This window comes from Strigops habroptila, chromosome 1, assembly GCF_004027225.2.
Source record: "Strigops habroptila isolate Jane chromosome 1, bStrHab1.2.pri, whole genome shotgun sequence".
Taxonomy (NCBI): Eukaryota; Metazoa; Chordata; class Aves; order Psittaciformes; family Psittacidae; genus Strigops; species Strigops habroptila.
Window position 1 is genome coordinate 130,260,421 of NC_044277.2, and position 24,223 is coordinate 130,284,643.

General features: G+C 37.6%; 1 protein-coding gene across 1 annotated transcript in view; it reads left to right on the top strand.

Annotated features, from left to right (window-relative positions):
* The window catches only part of DNAH11 (dynein axonemal heavy chain 11), a 91,495-nt gene that overhangs the window by 58,274 nt on the left and 8,998 nt on the right, over positions 1 to 24,223 (top strand). The window contains 13 exon segments of the mRNA XM_030484880.1: positions 749 to 984; positions 2,262 to 2,390; positions 9,512 to 9,714; positions 11,017 to 11,107; positions 11,109 to 11,169; positions 11,756 to 11,896; positions 12,508 to 12,672; positions 14,578 to 14,700; positions 15,274 to 15,467; positions 16,334 to 16,340; positions 16,342 to 16,480; positions 17,544 to 17,586; positions 17,588 to 17,675. Of these exon segments, the coding sequence (XP_030340740.1) occupies positions 749 to 984; positions 2,262 to 2,390; positions 9,512 to 9,714; positions 11,017 to 11,107; positions 11,109 to 11,169; positions 11,756 to 11,896; positions 12,508 to 12,672; positions 14,578 to 14,700; positions 15,274 to 15,467; positions 16,334 to 16,340; positions 16,342 to 16,480; positions 17,544 to 17,586; positions 17,588 to 17,675 (1,620 nt within the window).

Below are 24,223 nucleotides of genomic sequence, written 5' to 3' on the forward strand. Positions count from 1 at the left end.
ATTCACTCTCTCTTACTCTATATGTTGTTAGGTATTTCCCTTCCAACCCAGACCCATTCAGAAAGCCCTGATTTCAGATGTTCCATTTCTTTTTGATTTCATCTCCTTGTAAATGCCTATGACAAATTAGTATCCAGCAAGCGTGGCTGTCTAGCAGCTGCTCTAGTGTACATGGAGATCACAGCTGCCTCCTTAGTGAGCAGGCGCCCACATGAGAGCATTGCCACAGTTAGTGCCATGCAGGGAGCTCTGAGGCTGCCTCTGCCCCTGGAGAAGGTTGCTTTCTCTGGCTTTTGAGCTTGTTAACACATCACTGAACTACATTAATAAGATACCATGGGAATCCTGGTTTTATAATTTTTGTGTGGATAAATACTGATTTATGGTTCCAGAAATACCTGCTCAAGAGCATACATGAGCATTGAATTTACAATATCAGTAGCTGTTTACACTGAAATTGACAATATATGGTGGTTTTGAAACTTTACCAAACTATAAATACTTTTTATGAAGTAAATGTCTTAAATGAAATCACATTTTTTTTCAAATCTGTTATAAATACGATAAACTGTTTCTCATCACATTTTCTAGTATATCCTTTTGCATCTGTAACTCCACAGGGATCCTCCTTACTTTGCTGACTAGAAAGCCTAATTTATATCAGCCCAGTTATCCTGTGCATTGCACTGAGTCATGTCTTGCTACTTGGTAACCTTGCTGGATGATTATATTCCATTCTGATTCAAAGGTTCCTGTTCCTGTGACAGAGGATCTGGACCTGATTGCCATGCTGGCAGATGATGCTACGATTGCTGCACGGAGTAACGGGGAGCTGCCCAGTGATAGAATGTCAGGAGAAAATGCCACTGTCCTAACAAACTGTGAGTGCTGCCCTCTGATGATAGATCCCCAGTAACAGGGAATTAAATGGATAAAGAATAAATATGGAGCTGACCTTAAAGTCGTACGTCGAGGACAGGAAGGGTATGTGCAAGCTGAAGAATTGACTTTCATATTTTACTGCCCCCAAGTTCCTTAATTTTTGTGAGGGATTGGTGTTTGTTGGAATGCACTTGTAGACTTGAAATATTACAACACTGCTGCTTATTTATCCATAGCATCATTTCCCATTTAAAATGGTGCTTGAAAGAGGATTTTTTAATGCTGTTTTCAAGCATAAAGGAAGAAATAAAATGGAAGTTGAAGTGCGTTTCTTGTGAGGGGCAAACCACTTTTTCAATAGGTAAGGTGCAAAGCCTGATGCTATGACCTTACTTATCCTGTACAGCATAGTCAGCAGAACACAGCATATGCGCCTTACAGAGGGAAGGATTCAATCCAATGTGTGGCATTCAAGGTAAAAGCCAGTATCAGGTCTTTTCTGGTGAACAAACGTAGTTTTGATTCTCATTACTATTACTGAATTATATGTAAAATGATAGTGCTTTCAGGTAATTAATCTGTTCATGTCTTTTCTCATGTTTACTTTTACACAGGGGGCCAAGTAGATAAGATTTAACTGCTCCATTTCAAAGGGCTATCTAAGTTTATTTTACTGAATTCCAGATATAACATATGATTACACAGTACAGCAAATGGTCAGAGTAATGTCTTATTGTTTTAAATAAGTGTTAATCATTTAACCTGTCTGCTCCTCTGAATGACCTCTTTTCCCTCACCTGCTCTGATTTTTTTTTATTTTTTTTCCAACCCTCACAAACAACTGTGATGTTTTATTCATACCCTGAAATACCCTTCTGTGTGAACTCTATTGTCTGCTTACTTATCCTTCCACTATTATCTACTCTCTTCTCAGTGCCTATTGAGACAGGGTTCTCCCAAGATTCTAACCCTTCAAGAAAGTGTTTATAGTTTAGATGAGGACATACCAAAAGCTATAACACGAGAACACAAAATGAAAAAAAAAACCCCAAAAGCTAAAAGGTATATGTGCTCCCCCAACTTCTGTATGTCAATTCCAATGTCTTCATTGTGGAGCTGTATCCTGTTATTTGCTTATAAGAAAAGCCCCAGCAATATATTTTGTTTAATATGAGGACTAGCAAAAGCATAGGTAGAAAGATTTTGAACTCAAAATTGTCAAACCCTAAACACTGGGAAATTATTTACGAACAGTTTTGCATGGTTTAGCCATGTTCTTTTAGGAAAACTCCTATTATATACATATAAAAAAAGAAATCTCTCTATGACTAACATTTATCTAATATTTGACAGTTTATTTTTTTATTTTTCATGTTAAGTTTTCTGAAGACCATTGAAAGAGCTTTGGCTTATGGAGAAACTGTACTAATCAAAAACATAGGTGAAACTGTTGATCCCATACTTGGTCACTTGCATGGAAGACATACAGTTAAAAAGGGAAAGGAAGTATACTTGAGTAATCAGAATTTTTCCATGACAACTGTATCTATATTTCCTTGATTGTCAGATTTTGCTTACTATTTCACAACCCTTCATGAAGTTATTTGTTTCTTTTTAAAATGCAATGGCTGAAAACTGATGATGAGCAGGTATTAAAATGTTAGTATCTATATCTGATTAGATAACAAAATTCTCTTCTCAATTCACAAGTTTGGCTTAAATACAATATAGACATTCATGTAAGTTTCTTAACCCAAAGTGAATATCTTTACTTCTTTATTTTACTTCAAAAAAGGAACAAAACAAGAAGGAGCATATATTATAACTTGGCTCAAAAAGAAAGAAATTATTTCCTTTCCATGTTAGGCATCTTTAGCAAAAGGAAAAGCATTGGAAATGACAGGTTAGATTTAGATTTAACAATATAGGGTTTTCTAGATGTAATATCAGCTTAAGAAAACTGTGTCTCTACTTTGCAGTTTGTTGACATAACTGGTTTCTGGGCCACCCCACGAAACACTGAAACTGGATCAATGAACTGGTTTAAAAAATGAACAACACAGGGCAGAAATAAGCAAGCTAGAGATGGGGACTCTTTCCATTGGTATGGCTGCCAACATGCCATGCATCAAACCAGTCCATTTGACAATGTTCACAAATCCATGGAGGCAGATGTAGATGTGGTGTTACTGTCTCTGTAGTTTTACCCAGAAACCTAGTCTGCTAACAGGAAAACTCTCGTAACCCATTTCTCATTCACGTACTCCACATACCTGAGTGCAGGGACTGTTCTGACCTCTCCCTCCCAGTGGAAGGGCTACAGCTCTGATGGCCATGTGTGCTCCACCTCAGAGGTCTCCATCTGAGTGTTCGAGTGGAAATTCAGATTTGAATTGAGTAGCGCAAGGCTGAATTAGTGTTTTCCCTGTTCTGACACTGATGTGGCAGAAGCGGTAGGTGGTACACAGGAGAGTACCGTGATTTTCTGACCTTCTGTGGGGGATGTCTGTGAATCTCATCTTTCATTCCCATACCCCTTTTTTCCCTAGATTTTTAGAAATTGTTGTCAAATTTAGAAAATATCAAAAGTATTTCCTAAGATCTAAGTAAGAAGCCTCTAGATACACATTTTCAGGATTATAATAGGAAAAATAAAGGAGCCTGTACTCGGTGCAAGAGAATTTCAGTCTGTGGTGTTTTCCATCACTTTTCATGAAAACTTCCAGTGTGATTGTTGAGTCTTCAATGCAGCAGTCAACCTAAAGAATAATATTGATTTGTGGTTGCATAAGAGTAAACCTCATTAAATGTTTCATCTGATGAACTGAAATGCCTTGATATTGTCTCTGCTGAAATGTGAATTTATTTTTAAGCCTGAATTGTTCCTCTCTTTTATTCCTGTTTTCAAGTAACACATCAACAAGCTAGATTTTGCATGTTGAAAAATATGATGTTTATTCTGATAAGTCAGAGATACCCCTGAAGCATTTCTGGATGAATCTCAAAAGTTATTCAAAGAGTGTTTAGAGTGCTTGCACAGTTTCAGATTGTTAAAAGAGAAAATACAAAAGAAAGGTTAAATAAAAATTATATTTAGTTTTGGACAGATTATCCAAGCTTTTGCTGCCTCCTTCCACCCCCATATTTCAGGCCTTGGTGCCTGCACAGTAAATCTAAGCAATATACAACAGTTCAAATCTTCTTGCACACGTGAAACTCCTGGAAGATGCACTCTTGCCCTGCACTGTGACATCTTGAAATGATTCCTTTTTGTTACATTTTTCTGTAGTGGTATTTGAAGTATTTCAGAGTAAGACCATGTAGCTTCCTTTTTAGTATCTGTACTGAAGAAACTTACTGAAAATTAGAATTATATTGGTTTATAAGAAAGATCAGAAGTTGCATGGGGTAACAATTCTTTAAGGCATGAGACGGTTGTAAATCGATAAAAAGAAGTTGGATTGAAAAGAACAAGGGTCACAACAATATAGTTTTGCATTTACTTAACAAAGGTTTCCATGTAGCACAACAGAGCTATATACACAAACACAAATATAGAAGCTATTAAAATATAGGTTCTTCTGGTGAATATTTTAAGTGGTGTTACATGACCTAGCATCCTGTGACTCATTGAAGATGTGGCAGGTCTCCTTTGTGGGGCACTGGTAAAATATATACCCGTTTATTAACAAATAATCAGAGTTTTCTTTATTCTGGATTAATTTTTGTTATTTGTTTATTTTAGTAGTTGAGTGAGGGACTTTGAATTTTTTTTCCTAATAAAGAAAGACTAGAAAGATATTAGTGATAGATATGGTGCAGTTCAGCAGTTGAAGTTCATTAATAATTGGAATGTTGCAGAGTATGAAGTAATGAATACTAATTACTCCTTTCATGTCTGACAGCACCCTGAAGACCAATACATCAGCCCAGACTTTAATTTGGTTCTAGTAATGGTTTCATCAATAGTACATTAATTCTGTGTTTGAAAAGATATACAGTTGAACCTGACCCACACAGTAGATACCACTGTCATAAAATGGCCACATACTGACAACAACTGGATAATTACAAATAATTAAATGCACTGAGCTTCAGACAATCCTAATTTTAAGTAAAATATATCTTATCATATCAATCGACAGAAAGCATAGCAAGAGAGATTTATCAATTTGTACTTCTTCCAAAGCAAATTTACTAGCCTGCATCTTAGAGAACTTACTGATCTGTGAAGCAGCTTCATGAAAGTATCTTTCCCCTTCCTTGTTTACCAAAATTGTTCTTGTGTTGGACTCTTCAGTATTGTGTAACACCATATTCTGGTATTGTTTCTGAATGAAGCCTGCAAAAGTAATTCTCACCTCCAGAGAACATTGAATATGCGTATAAATTTCTGTTTTCCTCAAATCATAGGTGATCATAGGGTGAACTACAGGTATTTGTTACCTGAAAATCAGATTTGTTTAATTCCTTAGTATATATTTAGAAGCCTAACAAGTTTGGGTGTTCAAATTTAGGTTTTTTTAATTTTAATTTTGGAGCTGCAAACCTGTTCAGTGGGTCTTAATACACTTTAAATTGTGACCTTGTGTTCAAAATGGCTTTAAAATACTAAGATTTTTATTAAGATAGATATTTTAGAATATTTGCTTTAAGAAGAGGGAGAAAAGACAAAATAATTTCCAAAATAATTTCCAAAATAAAATAATATTTTAATATATTAATTACTATATTAATAATTAATATAAATAAAATAATTTCCAAAAATATCAGTTATAGTGCATAGTTTTATATAAGCATGAAAGGCACAAGACAAAAACTAAGTAAAATTTTAGTGCAACTTATTATCATTGTATGCAAAAATGATTCAAAATGCAGGTACTTAGATTTTCTGAAGCAGACAAATCAAGGCATAAAAGTAAACAGGTGCCAATTCTATATGGTGTTAGGTTTTGGTCCTTGCCTGCTCTAAGAGGAATGATGCCATTGAATAGGTTTGGTACAGATGATAGGCTTTAATATTTGAGGATTATCTGTGTGTTTCCTATCCTGTCTCCCCCGCACAGTTGTTTTGGAGATCACTGGATATGAGCGTTAACTATAACAGATCAATGACATTTTTACTCATAAGAAAGCAGATAGAGGAATAAATTCACTGTACAAAGGGCCTTTATTTGCATTCACATGAGCTGTTACACCTGCTCAAATCCTTTGCACATTCACAAAGTGGTAGTCATGTTTCGTCAGTTGCGAGATTAGGTTATTACAAGATTCTTTAAGATGCCTTGAAATTTGATTTATGTGCAAATGTAGCTTGTAGGAACAAGTTTCCATTCTTATGAGGCATGACTATTATTCATGAAACAGCAAGACAATTCACTCAATTTCTCCACAGGGAGAAGCTTTCCTTGCCTTGAATGTCTCGCCAGCTGTGCAACTTTAAGGCAGTGCTTTTCTCACTGAACTAGTTTGACCAACTTGCACCATTTGCCTACTGAGATTGCCTAGTAACAGCTCCATTCTGCACTTGTTTCCATTCGATTTATTCAACTTCATTCTCTACATTACTTGTTGGATTTTGCAAGTTGGTTCCAGAAGCTTTTAATTTTAAGCAGCAGGAACTGAAAGAAGGCTCCTTTGGAAAATATGTTTATCCCTCTTTCTTCACACTGAAAAATATTGTTTCCCTTTCTCTTCCTATCCAAAATTTTATCACTTCTTTTCTTTCTTGCTGAGCCGATCCAAAACATTTAGCTACAGGAAGCTTCCCTACTGTCTGCCATTTAGAGTCACTGAATATTTTGGAGAACATCTGCCTTGAAAGGTACTCCTTTTGATTTTGAGTTGCATTAAAGTATCTGCTAAGTTTTTACATAAACTATTGTGGCATTTCATGACATGAAGTCATGTTCCTATATTCGGTATTTTTTTGCCTTCATGAGATCCCATCTTTGAAAGATCCAGTCAATGTTTCCTTAGGCAGCAAGTATGCAAAAGAAAAGCACAGCTTTGTGCTGATAACTCAAATTTTGACAGATCAGACAAGATGTTCCACTATTCCTGGACTTCTCATAGCTGAGAGTTTAGTGCTCGTGTTAGCTTCAGAAATTTATTTGGTTTTATTATTTGCTTTTGCTAAAAATCTGTTACTCCTCAAAGTGTATACGGGATTTTTAAAGTGTTTTGTGATTCCTTTTATTTCAAGATCTACAAGAATTTCAACGGGGGGGGGAGGAAAAAAAAAACCACTAGTGGAGGACAATTTTTCTTTAGTTTACTTTGTATGTTCTTAAATAACAGGGAGATGGAGCTCACATGAAAAAGACTCTGTTTTCTGCTGAGTAGAATAGTGCATTAATTCAGTCCATTCTATCTGCTTCTGCTGGTGAAATAAAGATTATGAAGAAAAATCACCAAAGTAGAACTTGTCTTTAGTAACTTTTTTGGTGACCTTTTTTTTTTTTTTTTTTTAATATATGCCTTCTATCATGGTCCACAAATAGTGCCTTTATCTGCTACATTTCTTCAGAATCCAGAATTAACCTCTAAATCTCTAAATAGATACATTTCACTGGTCAAAAATGAAGCCGTTCTACTGGGTTTCCCCACCTCTGTGTTTATAGTTGTTGCTTATACTCCTTGAACCATGTGAAAGCAATAACAAAACATTTATTTTTCCCAGATCTGTAATTAACAGAAAACCTAGAACAGCTGCAGTAATAAAAGCCACTGAATCCTTATGTAATTTTTGCCTTTCATAGATGATAATCACAGAAATTGGTAATTTATTGCTTCTGCGAATTGAACCCATAAAGAACTTGAATCTAGAACTCTAAAATTTGTTATGTTGCCACATAGACCTTCTGAAATACAGTATGACTTCTATAGCAAGGGTTTTTCCACTGACAAAACAAGCTGAAAAAGTTGTGCTGTGTGAGATCTCTACTTGTCTCTTGTCTCTCTGCATATGTCTTGAAAGCGAAGCAAAATTTCTCTCTGTGTGTCAAGATCTACTGCGTTGTCCCCTCCAGCTGTAGTCTATTTTGAAGGCTGTGGAGAGACCACAGTATCAGAATTGAAATCCATGTGCAGAACTGGAAGCTGAATTCGTGTCCAACTGAAAAAGGTTGTATTATCTGAAGGACATAACTGTATGGCTAAATTATTTCGTAATTACACAAGCATAAGCCAGGGAAACTCATCTCTAGTAGTTTGCATGGCGGTAGTATAGAAGATACACACCTCATACTGTGTTATGTAGAGTCATGGGTTTCCTGGAAATACACATAGTAGGTTATTTTTAGGACTTCACTTGTAGTATATCATAAGTGACTGTCTTTTCTTCCTGATCCTTGGTGATATGCAGAAGCGCTTTCAGCATACCATCTCATTTAGCCTGTGTCTTCTGGCTACAGGGATATCAGAAGCAGGCAAGGGTGTTAAGAGCTGAAGTATATGTCCCTGACTCTTAAAATCTGTATGAAAAATACTTTTACTCATGTTCTGATGTGAATTGCATTTCATTAATTGCATTTTTTTTGTTTAGTATCTATACTATTGCAATCATTTTGAAGATTGATTTAACTAATATCAATTTGAATTTTGTGAAAAGGGTTTGTGTCTACGTATGTTCCATTGTATAAATCTTCTACTGACTTCTTTTAAACAGAATTTTGTTGCTAATGTTTGGATCTTCTTTTTTTGGCGAGAACATTCAAAGCCATTGCTGTACAGAAAATAGTGTACTCGCGCTCGTGTGTAGCAGGTCATGGCTGAAGACTGGCATACTGCTCGTTGTGCAAGTAGACAACAGAAAGTTGTGGCACCTGCTCACACCACACACTGTAGCACACACTGCAGTCTATAAGCAATCTTTCCATTTATTTAGGTGCTGAGCCATAGAAGTAAGCATTACTGTTGGTAGTTCAGCAGTAGTAGTGTTGCTGTATGGGGCAGGCTTGGACCTTTCATGGAAGGCAAGGGGTCAGGAAATGGCATGTCTAGAGTAAGGCATTGTGTTCAGTGAATAAAAGGTGAACCTGATATAATTCATTCTTTCGCCCACCAAATAATTGTTTTGGAACACAACACTTAGCAAATTGACTTAAAAAATTATTTTTGTTATTTCAGTCACCAGCCTTTCTCCCTCTTCTCGCTACCAGTTTGCTATAAATATATGCAACTGGGTAGTTTTTTAGAATTTACTGCTAAGCTATTTCAAAAGATGGAAAAGTGAGCTATATTTAAGGAAATGATTGTAAGAACTAACAGCTATCTCACTAAGGATTGTTTGAAAATTTTCCTAAGTTTGTGGTAAGTAATGATGATAGACGTTTTCCCCTAAGCCACAGACTCTTCAGTACAGCAGTGAATAATCTACTGGTGTTTGCTGTATATGCAAATGAACTGATGCCAGTTAAGAAATGGTTTGTGTATTCTTCGTATAACTTGGTGTGTTTAACCATTGTCATTTTGTTTCTTAAGCTGCAGGTACCTAAATTTTGGGTTGCATCCACTTCCTATGTTGCCAAGATCATTCATTGCCCATCTTTTGCAAGCTAATATATTTATGTTTTATTTATTCACTGAGATCCCCATTCATGTGCATTTTATTTCTTCCCAGATACACCAAGATTAAAGACAAAGAATATGAATTCGACAAGAATTTCCACCTCATCATTCACACTAAACTGGCTAACCCTCACTGCAAACCAGAACTGCAGGCTTAGACCACCCTCATTAATTTCACTGTCACCAGGGATGGGCTGGAGGACCAGCTGCTGGCTGAGATTGTTAGTGCTGAAAGGCCAGACTTACTTAGAAAAACATAAGGTAAAGACTATATTTTGACCTGTCCATTGCCCCTTCTGAGATTTAAGGCTAGTATTAATGTGCCTGTTTGGATTAATTGTTAATAACCCATATAGTAGAAAGATTTTACAGACCGGATTCTGCAATGTGTAGAAAGTACTTCTACTGATTTGCTCAAATTCGTGCTCCCAGAGGGCTAGGCTTGACCTAAAGCTCTGCTAGAAATTAAATTTATCGTGATCTTATTCCCATACTTCTCTCTACTGCTTGGTTTGCTCTATGCATTGCATTTAATTTACAGTGCAGGATTAAAGCCCTCTGCTCTGCTTTGTGCTCCAGTGATCTTGAGCTGGTAAGTGTGAATAAAATTTCATGCTAGTCCATAAGAGGATATAATGGCACTGTTAGGACCTGGGGCATTTGATTAATAAGTCATAATTTTTTCCTGCAGAGGTGCAGTTCTGTGGCTGCTGCAGGCATGCCAAGGTATAGCAACTTAAGAAGAAAAACACTCTTATAGCTGGCTATAGAAAGGACAATGAGCAGATTGTGATCTATGGGCTGAAAAATGAAAAAATACTTAAGAGCGTGAAATGAATAATAAGAACACTTCCTATTTCTCTAGTGTGTCTTTCCAGTTATCACATGTAATTTACTAACTTCATCCATAAAGATTTGCTACATCTCTTTGGCATACTGCTGCCTCATGCAAAGGTAAACTGGGTGAGAGATTTTAATTACACCTTGAAGACTGAAAGCCATATACTTGGAAACACGAGCTGTCCATGTTCCTCTGCATCTATATGTCGTTCCACATGGGGTTGTACACTTACAGCACCTGTATCATCAAGGGGGGTTTGGTGTGAGGGCCAGCATCTGATGGAGAGTTCCCTATAAGACTAGTCACTCTATTTAACTGTCAGAAGGTAAGGCCAGCAAAGCAAACTATGACCATGCTTTCCCACCCTGCTTGCTGATGAAGTGGGGTTCTCCATCCTTGTGCTATTGTTGGTTTTCTCAGCTGCCACATAGATTACGACTTGCCATGTCTGTCAAGAGACCAGTCCTTTTTGTGCAGTCTTAGGAGGAAGGAGGCTAGGAGAGAGCTGGAGTCCTGGTCCACATTGACCTTGACTTTCTCTCTTTGGGTGTCTCAGAACCTTAATTCTAGTGTATTGGGACAGAAGATAAACTGCCTCTTTCAGAAATTAAATTTAATCAAATGATATAATTAAACAGAAAATATAACTCACAAATGCTATAAAACAGAATTTCTGGCTGTGGTTGTTTAAATGCAGTGTTTTCATTCCCTCTGCTGCTCAGTCCTGGCCAAGCAGCAGAACCATTTCAAGACTGAGCTCAGGCAACTGGAGGATGGCATGCTGCTCAGCTTGTCAGCTGCCCAGGGCAGCTTGTAGTGAAATTGTAGAGAAACTCATACCAACAAAGTCAACTGCAGCAGAAATACAGCACAAGGTAATTACAATGGAACTATTTTTAACCACTTGAAGTCACCTGTAAAATGTGTGTTAGTAATTATTTTAATGAAGCATTTCTATAAGCTAGGAATAGTCAAATTCCTGTCTGTAGAGCAAGGGCTGTCCACCCACTTTTTCAGAGTTCCGTATCTATGGCATGTAGTTGTCACATATTCATGGGTGTTTTTCCTTTTCACTTAAGTGCTTGAGTTAGTACTCATAAAAGAAGGAAGTATCAGCATGGAATATGAACAAATGTATTCCTATATGATTACCATATTTTCACAGGTAAACAAGCATATTGCTGCAGAAAACAGTTGTTCTCTAATGTTTGTCTAAGATAAGAAGCTTGATTACCTTAAATATTTGCTACTCTGTGAAATAAAGTCCGTTTTCTAGAGTATATCATAGAATCATAGAATGGTAAGAGTTGGAAAGGACCTTAAGATCATCTAGTTCCAACCCCCCTGCCATGGGCAGGGACACCTCGCACTAAGAAGTGCATTTTTGTATGGATAGGAAAATGTTGGTAATTGTATGGGATAAATATGGTGCATTATATAAACACAACTGCCATCCTATAGATAGCTGAAGCCAAAGAAAATGAAGCTGAGACTAACGTGACAAGAGAGCACTACAGACCGACAGCTGTAAGAGTGTCCATTCTTTACTTTGTTAGTAGTAGCCTGGGCAGCTCCAACCCCATCTAACAGTTTTCACTGAAGGTAAAAACTCATCTTGCTGTATTTGGTTTCAAAGTGTGAAGAACAGAATTCTGCTTCCAGCAGTGATGTCTGATATATTAGTTATCGCTTGTACTAGATGTTTACATTTTCAGGGCTGTGTGTCTGAGAAGGGAGAACATGATGTGATCTCCTGCTTGTCCATAATGCAGTACGTTCCTACGGGTATCTTTGTCTCCATTCTGGCAGTGCTTTCTGACTGTTCTTGCAAAGTTTACCTTCTTTGTGTTAAGCTATCTCACAGGGTCAGGCAGGAAGAGTTTTGAGGGATTCTGTATAAACAATTCACTGTGGCAAATCTACCAAATAATCTAATGCTATGAGGAAGGGAGATCACCCACTGCAAAATTACCAGCTTGCTTAAGTGAGAGGTTCTGCCTGCTGAGTTAAATAAAGAAGCAGAAGAGTATTGCCATTTGCAGCCCTCACCATTGGTTTGTGGAAAGTTTCCTCAGAAGCCTCTTGGCAGAAGTGCTTTGCATTTTAGACTGCTTATGCCAGCTCTTCTTAGAAGCCTACAGTCAGCTTATCTTACAAGTAAAAAAGAAAAAAGCAGAATTCAAATAAATTAAAATAATTGTACTTATTTTCAGGCCTTCAATGCAGCCTCCCACAAATTAAGCAGGCTGAAAAATCGGGATATTCAATGTCATTTCTCTAACATGACAGAAGCTGTCACATGTTCAGCCTTTCTTTTCACAAGCCAGGGATGTTTTGAAAAGGATCAGCTCAGTTCCTTGGCCCAAACACCTTTTCAGGTGAGGAAAAATTTTCAGATCGATGATGTTGATATTTACTGGCTTTGTTGTTTCTTCACTAGAAGGCGATGCCTCTGCCCAAACAAGTTATCTTGTTACCTTGTGGCTGTGTAGTTCCTCACACCATGTGACTGTTTCAGTATCAGTAACAAATGCAGAAATTCCCAAGATGCTTTTATGTAATTCTTTTAATTTAAATTCTGCAATGACTTCAGGAAGCTACACTGAGGATAAATGGCATGACTTAGCTGCTTTTGGTTGGATACTTAGGGTTGAAATTGATGTGGCATGTAAAGTAAGAATTCAGTAAATAATACATATCTGTATCACATTCAGAGTGTTATTTTTCCTTTTAGCTTTAGTATCTGTATGCCCTGGAAAAAAAAAACAGGGCTCAGTTGTACTGGGTGGCAGGTTTTACCCTGAAGAGCTTGCTCCAAAAGAGGTTGTGTCACAAAGCTGGTCAGTAGTAGCGGTAGGAATTAAACTAGAAACCAACACTTTGGGAAAAAGGTAAAATATGGAGGAATCTGATTTGAGCAGGGATAGGAAAAACTAAATCACTCTATGCAGTGTATAAATGGGAGTAAAAAGCAGACAGAAATGTCTAGAAGAGAAAAGAGAAAAAAGGAGGCAGGGGGAAGAAAACTGGTGATGACTTCTCTGCGTCATGGTACAGATGGATTTATTCATACCACTGAGCTTTGTAGTACTGTGGTGCTTAAATTTTGGGGGTTTTTGTAGCAGTGGTACTGGGATGGATCATAAAGAATGGAAATCTATAAAGCAACTGAAAAGTTAACTCAATCCCAGTTACAGAGTAAAGGGCACACGCAGAAACCAGAGTAAAGGGCACAATAAACTTCTGGTTTATTAAATATGTTTTTAGTTGGAAAGAGAGGGGGCTTTTGATAGACGAAGAAGGATGTATTTATATCAAAAAGAAGAGAGAATACATGGTATCATGGCAAAGGTGTGTCTTTTTCCCACTATATATGGTTAAAGTGATAAAAGAACTAGAAAAAAACTTGCAGAACCCTGGAGTTTTCTTCAGTATACATACTGCTCATGTGCTAGAACTGGTTCAGTGTAAAACAACCCCCAAATAAACCCAAACAAAACCCAACAACAAAACTATTCAGTATTAGCAAATTTCCTAAAGCTTTGTGACAGCTTGCAGTCTGAAGAGGCTTAGAATGGTGATAGAAACAGCTGTGCACTATTTGTTCTTCTGTCTATCTATCTTCCAAGGCAGAAAAAGGATATGTAGAGATAATTAGATGGAATCCAGAAATCTGTACTTTTTCAGTAGTATTAGCATAAAATAATTGTAGCCAAATTTGTCTGAGGTTAACTTCACTGTGCAAGACTTACATATTTACGTTTGTTTATTCCCACAAGCTAAAGAAAAATAACTGCTGTTATTGGCTAACTCATCTTAAAATTTGAGTGATTTTGTCTTTCAGTACGGAGATGTATTATTATATATAAGAATGTATTTAGTGTATATATAAATAATATATATATGCAGTTATATTTTCTGCAAAAAAGTCTTCACTGACAGGTTGTGTCTGATTTTCATGGTGTCATTTTTAAAAAATAAAGGAAAGTTCAGCTCTTTGTGTATGTAAGAATGGTTCTGAAAAAAAATTGTCACACCCTTTAGTAACTAATTTCTAAATATAATTCTATTTGCAATATATTTCAAATAAATATTTCAAAATATCATTTAAATATAATTCAAAAGATGTAAATTCTTATGTCAGAGTTTCAAAAAATGCAGCCATGGGAATTCTCACTGCTTTGAGCTCCCTACTCAGTAATACTTTGAGCAGTGAATACTTTAAGGCATAAGTGGCTCTGAAGCAAATCTGTTGACCTTTCTCGATTTTGTATGCTGTGAAGATTCTTCTAAGAAGTAAAGAGATAGAACTCCTTGAATTGGATTTCCTTCTTTGCTTCAGAGTTGAATACACTTACAAGAGTCCTGTTGACTTCTTAACTACTCAGTCACGGAGTGCCATTAGGGTAGGTTCAGAAAATTGCTTTTCAGTTCTAAATCTTTTCTGATGTTATTTCTGGAGGCATGCTACAGCTAGACAATTTCGGATAAAGCCATACATTCCACCATAATTTTTAGTAGAACTAGTGATGCTTTTAAAGAGGAGCTGTCGTCGCTTAAGAACACTTTGTTTAGATACACTTAAAACGTGTATTTTTCGTTAGACATCATGTACTGTGTATTGTGAGGAAATTCTGGTTTACCATCATTTGTCCAGTTCCCTAAAAATAAAATTTTGATCTTCATATGACTCCTCACTATAATAAATGTTCCATATGAGGTTTCCAGTTTGCCGTATCTTGATGTTTAACAAGCAGGCAGTATGGCGATACTGACCAAAGTAAACTCTTATCAATAATATTATTTTTATGTGTATGTGTATATATATATAATTAAGTGTTTTAAGGTAATTCCTGAGTCCCCTGTAATTGGTTAAACTATGCTTTTTTGTGTACCCCCAAAAGTATCCATATATGTCTTCCCATTTCAGTCTTCACACAGAAGGTACTCCATCTGTATTTGTCTTAACATGCTTCCAGTCTATGGCAGTGATGAATGTATTCAGGGGGTTAGATAAAGATACTGAAAGACCCACCAAGAGGTGAAAGAAGTGGGTAGACTCAGGATATCCAGAAAAGAAAAAGCTTCCCCAGGAATGGACAAACAAAAGCTCTTTTCAGAAACTAATTGTACTGAGGGCACTCCATCTGGACAGAATGACATATGCACTTAGGTATGAAATCTGAGGGGCATGTCTTTCGAGGCGGGTATGTGTGAGGGTGGTTTGTATGTGTCATCACAGAGAAAACTCAGATCTTAAGCAAATAACTTATAAATCTGGGTGATCTATCAGAATTTGAAATCAGTGAGTGTGGTTCTTAGCCTGTTCTGCTGATGAGGAGTTTATGATCAGGTAGTGTGATGAGACATGAGTCTCTGTATTTGGATAGCTATGCTTGTGACTTCTTTTAGGTTGCGTATAGGTATCCCAAGGAAAGTGCTCATTAATAAATGGAAATATACTAAGCTATGCTATTAATAGCTTAAAAATAATTTCTAAGTGTTAGTTCTCATTATGCTATTAGGGCTGGTAGCTACCCCCCAGGGAATGAGAATTTTTCAGGTCTCCCTTCCTCAAAATTCTGTTATACCAAGCTGTGGTATTTACGGATCTTCTCCCAGCTGTTTTCCAGTTGTACGGTTTTGATCTTTTGATCCCAAGTGATGGCCTCATAGACCTGATCCTAAACACTCCACCATCACAACTTTTATCCGTATATGTGCCTTCTAAGAATGCAGGGTTTGTGTCCTGGACATGTATTCTGCCCAGCTGCCCTGGTCTTATGTGGCAGTATTGCCTGCACATAATGACTTTTTGGAATCAATTGTTGAAGAAGTCCTCTCATTCAGAAGTTGCTGTTTTCTGTCCCATGGCCCAGAGAAGTGGGAATGACTGTCTTCTCCCTTGCTTCATCACCTGCCTCCCCTTCTTGCCTTCAGTTCACTTCCCTGACAATTTCTTTGATGAAACGACTGTTCGACCATCTCTATCAGCTGCTCTGAGAATGGTGCTTAGTGCATGTTTTTTTGTATGTACAGGAACTTTTTGTATGGAGGAAAAGCTTGGCTCAAGATATGTGGAGAGCACAAGGATGTGCTTAGCAAAATCCTGTGAAGAGAGTAGTCCAGCCACTCCTGTGTTATTTATACTGTCTCCAGGAGCAGACCCACTTGAAGATATTGAGACACTAAGGCTCGTATTTGCTTCAGGAGCAAGGATCATTCAACTGTCCTCCCATTAAAGAAAGAAAAGTTGAGCTTCAAAGTGAAATGCAGCAGGCAAGGCTAGAAATGTAGATAAATTGGTATGTGATTATAACTTGTGTGTATGTGCTTGTACACATATATGTGTATGAATGTATTTTCACTAAACAGAACAAAGTCTTCTGGAGTAATCTGTCACTACAATGGAGCATATATTACTAGGGGAAAGTTGGGCACAGTTTATTTTCAGCAGAAAATTCAAGTTCTGAAGTTTCTGCTCCCCTTCCCCCATATTCATGGTAAATGGGGTGGATGAAAAGTGTAAGGCCATAAGCACTATAGTATGAAGAAATTTTCAGACCAAGTATTCCTCTGTTTGGCATAATGCAGGTTTCCTTTGTACTGTTTTCTACCTTTTGACTAGACGAGGGCCAGAGAGCAATTTTCTCCATGCTCATGTAATCTTGTGCCCCCTGTGACTAAATAATGGTCATTATACAAACTATATTCAATTGTATAGGGCTCTGTGGCTTTATACTTAGGATTACTATTCCCCGCAGACAATAGTGAGAATACCAGGTTAATACGGCTGTGACCTCACTGTGCTCAATTTAAACTCAGGTCTCACAAGGTGAGAGGCTTGTGCATTTACCCACTGAACCAATCAGTTAAAAAACTGATGTGATATCTACCACATGTTGCTCTCTTTTTCATAAGGGAATTGCTCTGTACCCCCTGTAAGAGTTTCTAAAGCTCAGTAACAATGCCGAGCATCTATCAAAATGTCAAAAGGTTCATTATCTTAAAACCAAGGGAACAGATTTCTGCAGGCTTTTTCTAATACCAGCAATAAGGCCACTGTTGAGAGCTCGCAATTTTGCTTGTTGAAGTTGTAAGGATTTAGTGAAGTGCTTCAGATGAAGTAATATGCATTGCACAAGTGATAGTGAAATTATTGGGGGCATTATCATTCTTTTTCCTTTCTGCTTTGCAGATTTTCCTGTCTCCTCCCCCTCTGTCACTCACCCTTCCCCAGTTATTTCTTTTACAGGCAAAAAACTTGAGTTCACTATAGACTCTGGAAGATTTTAACACCTCTATAGGACAAGGGCAGGAGATGGTTGCAGAGGAGGCATGTGGAAAGGCTGCCAGACACGACCATCAGGTTCTTTTCCAAGTGAGTGTCAAACAACCCTTCAGATAGGGGCTGTCCTCAGTTGGAGGGATATTCCCAGAACACAAACAAAACAAGCGGTGGATTAGAGCAAAAGTTTTAAACAGCTAGTAATCTTGCTCCTTTTTGCTTTTGACTGAAACAGGATAAACATATTAGTAAAGTGTATGTCATGTTTTGCTGAACACTCCTCACCCTCCCAGGAGGAACATGAGAGATAGATACAACAGAAAGCTTCTGGCGGGTAGGTAGGACTGCCCTCAGACATACGCTTTCCCCACATAATTAAGAGCTCCTGTTCCACTGACTGGGCCATAATGAAGACTTGAATGAAATGGGTCTGACTGCCCCTTGGGAAGCTGTATAATTAACCCTGGAGTGCTGCTTTTCTGAGATAGCAGCCGCAGCTTTGGCCAGCATTGTATGGACTGAGAACCCACTCTGCAGCACACACAAAGATCTGTGCAATCCCCTGGTGAGCTGCGGTTTGTGGCGCAACAATGGAGTGGACAGGAGCACTGCAGTTGTTAATGCTACTTTATGCTAAATAGCCAATGGACATTTGTAGCAATCCCTTTGCCCTGAAGCCAAACAAGAAATGCATGTTCCAGGCCTTGATATTAAGGAGGTCATGGGAACAGGGTGATTCCCTCCTCATTTTAACTTCAGTGACATTTGGCTGCCAGCCAAGTTGCCTGCAACAAATGAAGGGATAGGCTAGACTTAGTGTTGCCGCCAGCTGAAATAAAATCCCTGAGGGATTAGTGAGGGGCCTTGATTTGCTAGGTGTTGTTCAAACACGCACAAACTGACCCTTTCGTCAACAGGGAAACTGGAAGGATTCTTTAACCAGATTTCGCACAAGTAAGCTAGTCACGCAGTCTGAAAATGACCCTGCTTTTCTGCTAGTGAGTGCTGAAATGTTGTTGTGAAGGAAAGAACAGAGATGTTTTTTAGGGAAATTTCAGAGTTCTCAGCTGCTCTGGGGACAAGGCAAAAAAATGGGAGATGGCAGAGGCTCTCAGTCAGCAATGTTGCGTGTCTGAAGCCACAGGGATACATGGGGAACACCTGGGAGGCTTCTGGTGTTACAGACCTGCTCCATTTTCCAGCCCTTTATGCCTGGCTTCTGAGACAGGAGGGAGGTGATGGTTTTGCTGTAAAGATTCTTGGTAGTGAAGGATTGGGGAAATTCTGAAAGGAGACTACATAAAGCTGTTGGACCAAATCCCAAATGGTGCTAAGCTAGCTGGAGCTTGAGGGATTTGGATGTACTCACTGCTTCTCAAGCCTCAGTCTTCTGGGGTTTGGTCCAAAAAACCCTACATGTTTGTGTTTAAAAAAAGATCCTGGAGCAAAAAGATGTTGTATTTTAGCATGCATTTTGTTGGAGGCTAGGGGCTGTATAATTAGGTGTTTTAAAAAAACACTGCTATTCTGAATGACCTGGGAAATACTTTAAAAATTGCTTTGGCTTCAGACCTAGCAAAACCAGTTGGCACAGAGGTTAGTAAAATGACAGAAGAAAGACTGGCTTGAAACTTTTTGGTAACAGGTTTAACTCTTCTGTCACTCTTAATAATTTCTCAAACTGAGACATCTGATATATCAAATGGTTATTTTGTTATTATATTAAAGCTTGAATCACTTCCACTTTGCAGTGGATGGATATAGTCTATATGAAAATGTAGGCACCGCCAGCCTGATATGTAATGTGGTGTGATATGAAAGTCTCCCTCTCTTTCCATTCCCCTATTCCTTTCTCCACATGTCAAGGAACAATTTGGGAATACCTTTTCAGCGGGTTTCTTGATAAAGTGGTGCAGCAGCCAGAGCATGACTGACATGTCGTGTTCCTTGGCTGGTATATGGAGCCGTAATTCCTTTTGCACTGCACAGAGATGGAAGCCAGTGCAATCAGCAGGTTCTGGCACAGCAGTGAAAAGCCAGAGTGAAACTGCATGGCTGAGCTGCAATTTGAGTCAAAGTGCAAGTACTCTAACAAATAAAAGTGTGAGCTAAAGGAGGGGTGAAAACAGCTGTAGCCCAGGCACATTTTAAGCCTTTCTCTTGATACTCCCATATTTCACCGGTAGGTGGTTTGGAGGCAGACACTTTTCCATTATAACTCACTTCTCTGATCTATCAATGACTTTCCATTGTCGTCAGAAATTAAGAACCTTAAAGATTATTAGGGTCTGAAGTGGTTTGAAATGTATTTTTTAAGTAGCAGGATATCTGTAAACACTTTTCTTTGTCTAGCAGTTCTTCAGTCTTGCTCCTGTTATGCATTGGACATATTTTGTCTTAGGTCCCACTTCTACAGGGAATTTGAGTAGAGTCCAGGTGTCTGCTGCGTTATGCTTATCTTGACATGTGTTAACACCCACACCTCGAGATCCCTTAATCCTGAATTTATAATATATTCCTTAGCTTCAAAATCAAGGCCTGAAACTTTAGAAGCTAATGGTGGTACTTTTGCTGTTTCAACACATATCAAGAAATGGCAGGAGATAAGAATTTTCAAGTTTATTTTTTGTACTAGTCAGCTTATTCATCTCAGCAAAGCAGACCATTGTAAATGCAACTGTAACTGTACCCGTTAGCCTTTCAGCAATATATTAGTATGTATTTATTTGAGCATAGGAGACATGAAGGCAGAGCTTAGGGTAAGAGAAAAGGGTAAGAGTTTATTTTGAAGGGAATTCTGCTAACCAATATGTAGAAAAAAAGAGTTGTGCACTAAAACAGCTGTTTCAAAGCTACCTTGGCTAGAAATTGATAGATTTTGATAGCATGAGGTGATCTGGAAAGATACTTCTGAGAAAGGAAGAATGGCTGTGGTTTTGTAGCTAAACAGACAACTATTAATGCAGCAATTTTCTTCTTTTTTTATAAAATAATATTTTTAATGGGGTTTGTACCTTATTATATTTTTAATGGAAAGCTGAAAAAGCTGGACAAAGTTTTTGATAAAGTCAGTCCATACATATTCTTGTCTCAATGGAGGCTGTGTTCAGGTGAAGAAATTCATTTTTATATATATATGTATGTATTTTAATTAGCTAATTTCTAAGCTTGATACTTGAGAACTCTCTTTTCTCCTCCATTATTTTGAGCCATAACTGTTTGTGGCTTACTGCAAATTTCTGTGTAGACACTGTCTTTCATATCATTACTATGTTTCTGGTTAAGGTATCTTAATTTTAGGGGTAGGGGTGTAATAAGAAAATCAAACTATGCCTAATCCAGGTGGAATGTTTTGTGGTTTTCTCCAGCGTAGAAGCTTGTGTTGTATTTTTCACAGTTAAACTCAGGATTCTGATTTAAGGAGGTTTTTTGCCATACATAAAACTTTTCACCTTTATTCAGGCTTTGCTACCTGTTGTTCAGTTCAGGATGACCTATTTCCTTTTGATAGCTATGAATTTATCCCTCTGAAGTTCCTTCCAGATCTATGTTTTTAAAAGGGCATCGAAAGTAATTTTGTAACATCAATTACTTCTGAAACTAAAAGATAGACTATAGGAAACTGACAGAGAATTAATTTCTGCATGTTTTATAGGCAAATGCCAAATAGTTTGCCTCGGTAATTTAAAAACCCTGAAGCCCTGCACAGAATCTCATCTTGCTGAGATTCTCTACTACCACTACAAGCAAAGGAGGCAAAAAATGCATTATTAAACTTTAATTTCAAACATGACTCTTTGGAAAACAGTGTAAAATTTGAAGGAATAGTATGCTTTTTAATACCTGTTAAACTGGCAACTTAGGATAAAACCTGTGGATGATTTATGCTAGGAAACTGTAGTGGTTATCTGAGTAATTTATAGAGTTCTAGTTAAAGTCTCTATTTTTATTGGTTTCAGTAGCATAACGGTTCTCCTTTTCTAAGGGGCATTTGGAAATAAAAAGGTAACACATCAACACTTCTGCATCTGGGAATTACTACAGAAAATACTGCCTAATAGTCACTGATCACTAAGAAACCTGGTTCTCACTCTCCTTCAAACTCCAGGCTTATGAGTGCTCCCTTTCAGCAGCTGAGGCAGGCACCGCTATAGATAACACTGCTGGTTGTTAACTGGATAAATGTATTCCTTTTGTCCTTAACAGGATACCCTTGAACTGTGTACCAGAGAAGGAGAATTTAGAAGTGCCCTTTTTTTTTCCCTCCGCACTATTTTCACACCATGTTGCTGCAACACTGCAGTTTGGCCCTTGGGGCTGGAACGGAAAGAACCCGTTCAGTGCTAGAGATCTTGCCATCTATATAGCTGTCCTCTGCAACTACTTAGAGACCCCTATGAAGGTAAGAAGCAGTGGTCAGGTAACCACACACCAAGGTCATTCCAGCTCAGTCAGCTGTTTGTACTGAATGAGTGGGGGACAGTTCTTTCTTCTGAAACTCCTATTTAAGTGGCTGGCATGATACGATGCTATTGCCAAGTATGAAAATAAACCAGATCAAAGGGGTATGTGGGGTTTTCTGGCACTGGATGCTTGAACTTTGTAATATAGGTCAAACCAGTTCCACATCAGTAGCTAAGGGGGAAAAAAATGCCCTTCATTATGTTAACAAAAACAGTGGTTTACATGTGCATATATGCCAAATTCATTAGGCAGGTAATGAAGCATTTGCACAAATGTAATTACATACAGCAATTCTGACAGTTCATAACACTGCATTAATAATCACTACAATTAGTTCTGATGATGGAAGCAATTTACAGCACGTCACATGTATAAATAATGGTGCATTTCCTGCATGTGTCATTATTATGTATTAAGGATGCCACCTTGTTGCGACTTTCTCAATAATGTTCCCCTTGAGTCAAAGTTAAGGGTAGATGAGTGATTTTATTTCTGAGCTACAGCATATTTCACACTTGTATAGTTTAAATACTCAGTTGAGGTCATTTATGTAATTTCTGTGTATGAAATGCCTAAATAAAGGCAATAATTATTTATTACTGAATGATATAGGATAGTACTAAGTAGATCCTCCCATTCTAGTAGTTAAAGAAATTTAAGAGATATTTATAAAGAAAAAAAGAGAGGGAAATGTCACCCCTTGATGACATGGTTTTCTCCATATCTCTCAACTTGTATTTACTCTTAGAAATTAATTTTCCTTTTTTCTTCTTACCCCTACTGACCTTTATTTAGCTAATAGGACATGAAACTGTTTTTCCTTTCTGTCGTATTTGGTGTCATAGTGAAATAATTGCTTAATTTTATAGTGATGATTTAATAATGCTTCCCATTTAGAAAACAAGTCTATAAAATAACCTTATTCCAACCCTTACTTTTCTTTGCTAATAAATCCTGCTGCTTTAAGCTCTGTTCTTTTCAAACCAGAATTCATAAGCTGGATAATTAATTTTGCTAATTAATGAAAGGGAGGATTCTGATGGCAGGGAGGACTTATTGGCTCTTCTCATTGCATTGGTTAGCGATACATTACCCTGTGGCTTTATAAGCATTTTTTTAACAGAGATACCAGAGGGAGAAGAGAGATTATAGTTTTTAAAATGTGACTTTGTATGTATATACACATGTTTATGACTGTGTGTGTACATATATATACACACATATCATATACAGATTTATAAATAAAAAAATCTCCCAGTTGAGTATCCCTTTGGGACAACTTTGCTTAAGCCAATTAAAGATTGATATAGAAAGCATAAGCTGGGAAACCTGAGCTAGCCCACTAGCTAGTGGAAATTGCCTTAACTCCATAATCACTTGTACCAGTTTATGGTGCTTCCCTGTGAATATTTACTCTTCTTGCATCTCAGTTTGACTTAACTCATTTTCCTGTTGCTAAGACAAACTCCACCACACTCACCTGTGAAAATTAAGGTCTCCTCAGCTGAATATGCCTTATCCTGCCTCATTGTTCCATTCTTCCCCTCTGCCTTCTGATCCCCACACACGTTCATGGAGTTATTGATTGACATTGTGAGGGGGATGTGAACTCCATCCTCATCACATCCACTCACTGAGCGATGGCTCAGTGGTTTTTTGAGTTCAACAGACCAGTTTTCTAGAGAGTACAATGGCAATTATGCAAACCTGACAGCCCAAAATATTTCTAAAGCAACCCCCTCAGTTTTCTCACACTAGCAAAAATGTCTCTTTTATATCACCAGCTTTGATTATCCCAGTGTAATCAGTGCCCCAGAAGTGTGCAGCTGAACGAGCTTGTACTGAGTTGGAATATTGATATACTCTTCTAAAACACAAAGGAAAAAGCCATTTCTTGATATAAATATATATGAAATTAGAATAACTTTAAATGTTGCCAACAAAGAGAAAAGCGGGTTTATTCTAACTGCAAGAACATTTCATTCTAAATCCAAGTTGTTGGAATTTTTCACACGGATTGTCTGTTCAGGCTTCCCATCACCAGCATGCAGCATTGCATATTATATTCCAGTGGCTTTCTTTTTTTTTTTTCTTCTTTTTTCATTCTCTTCAAACCAGTTTAAAAGAAAGATGGATTAGAGTTTCACATATTCAAATTGAAATGTACTTGTAGCAAG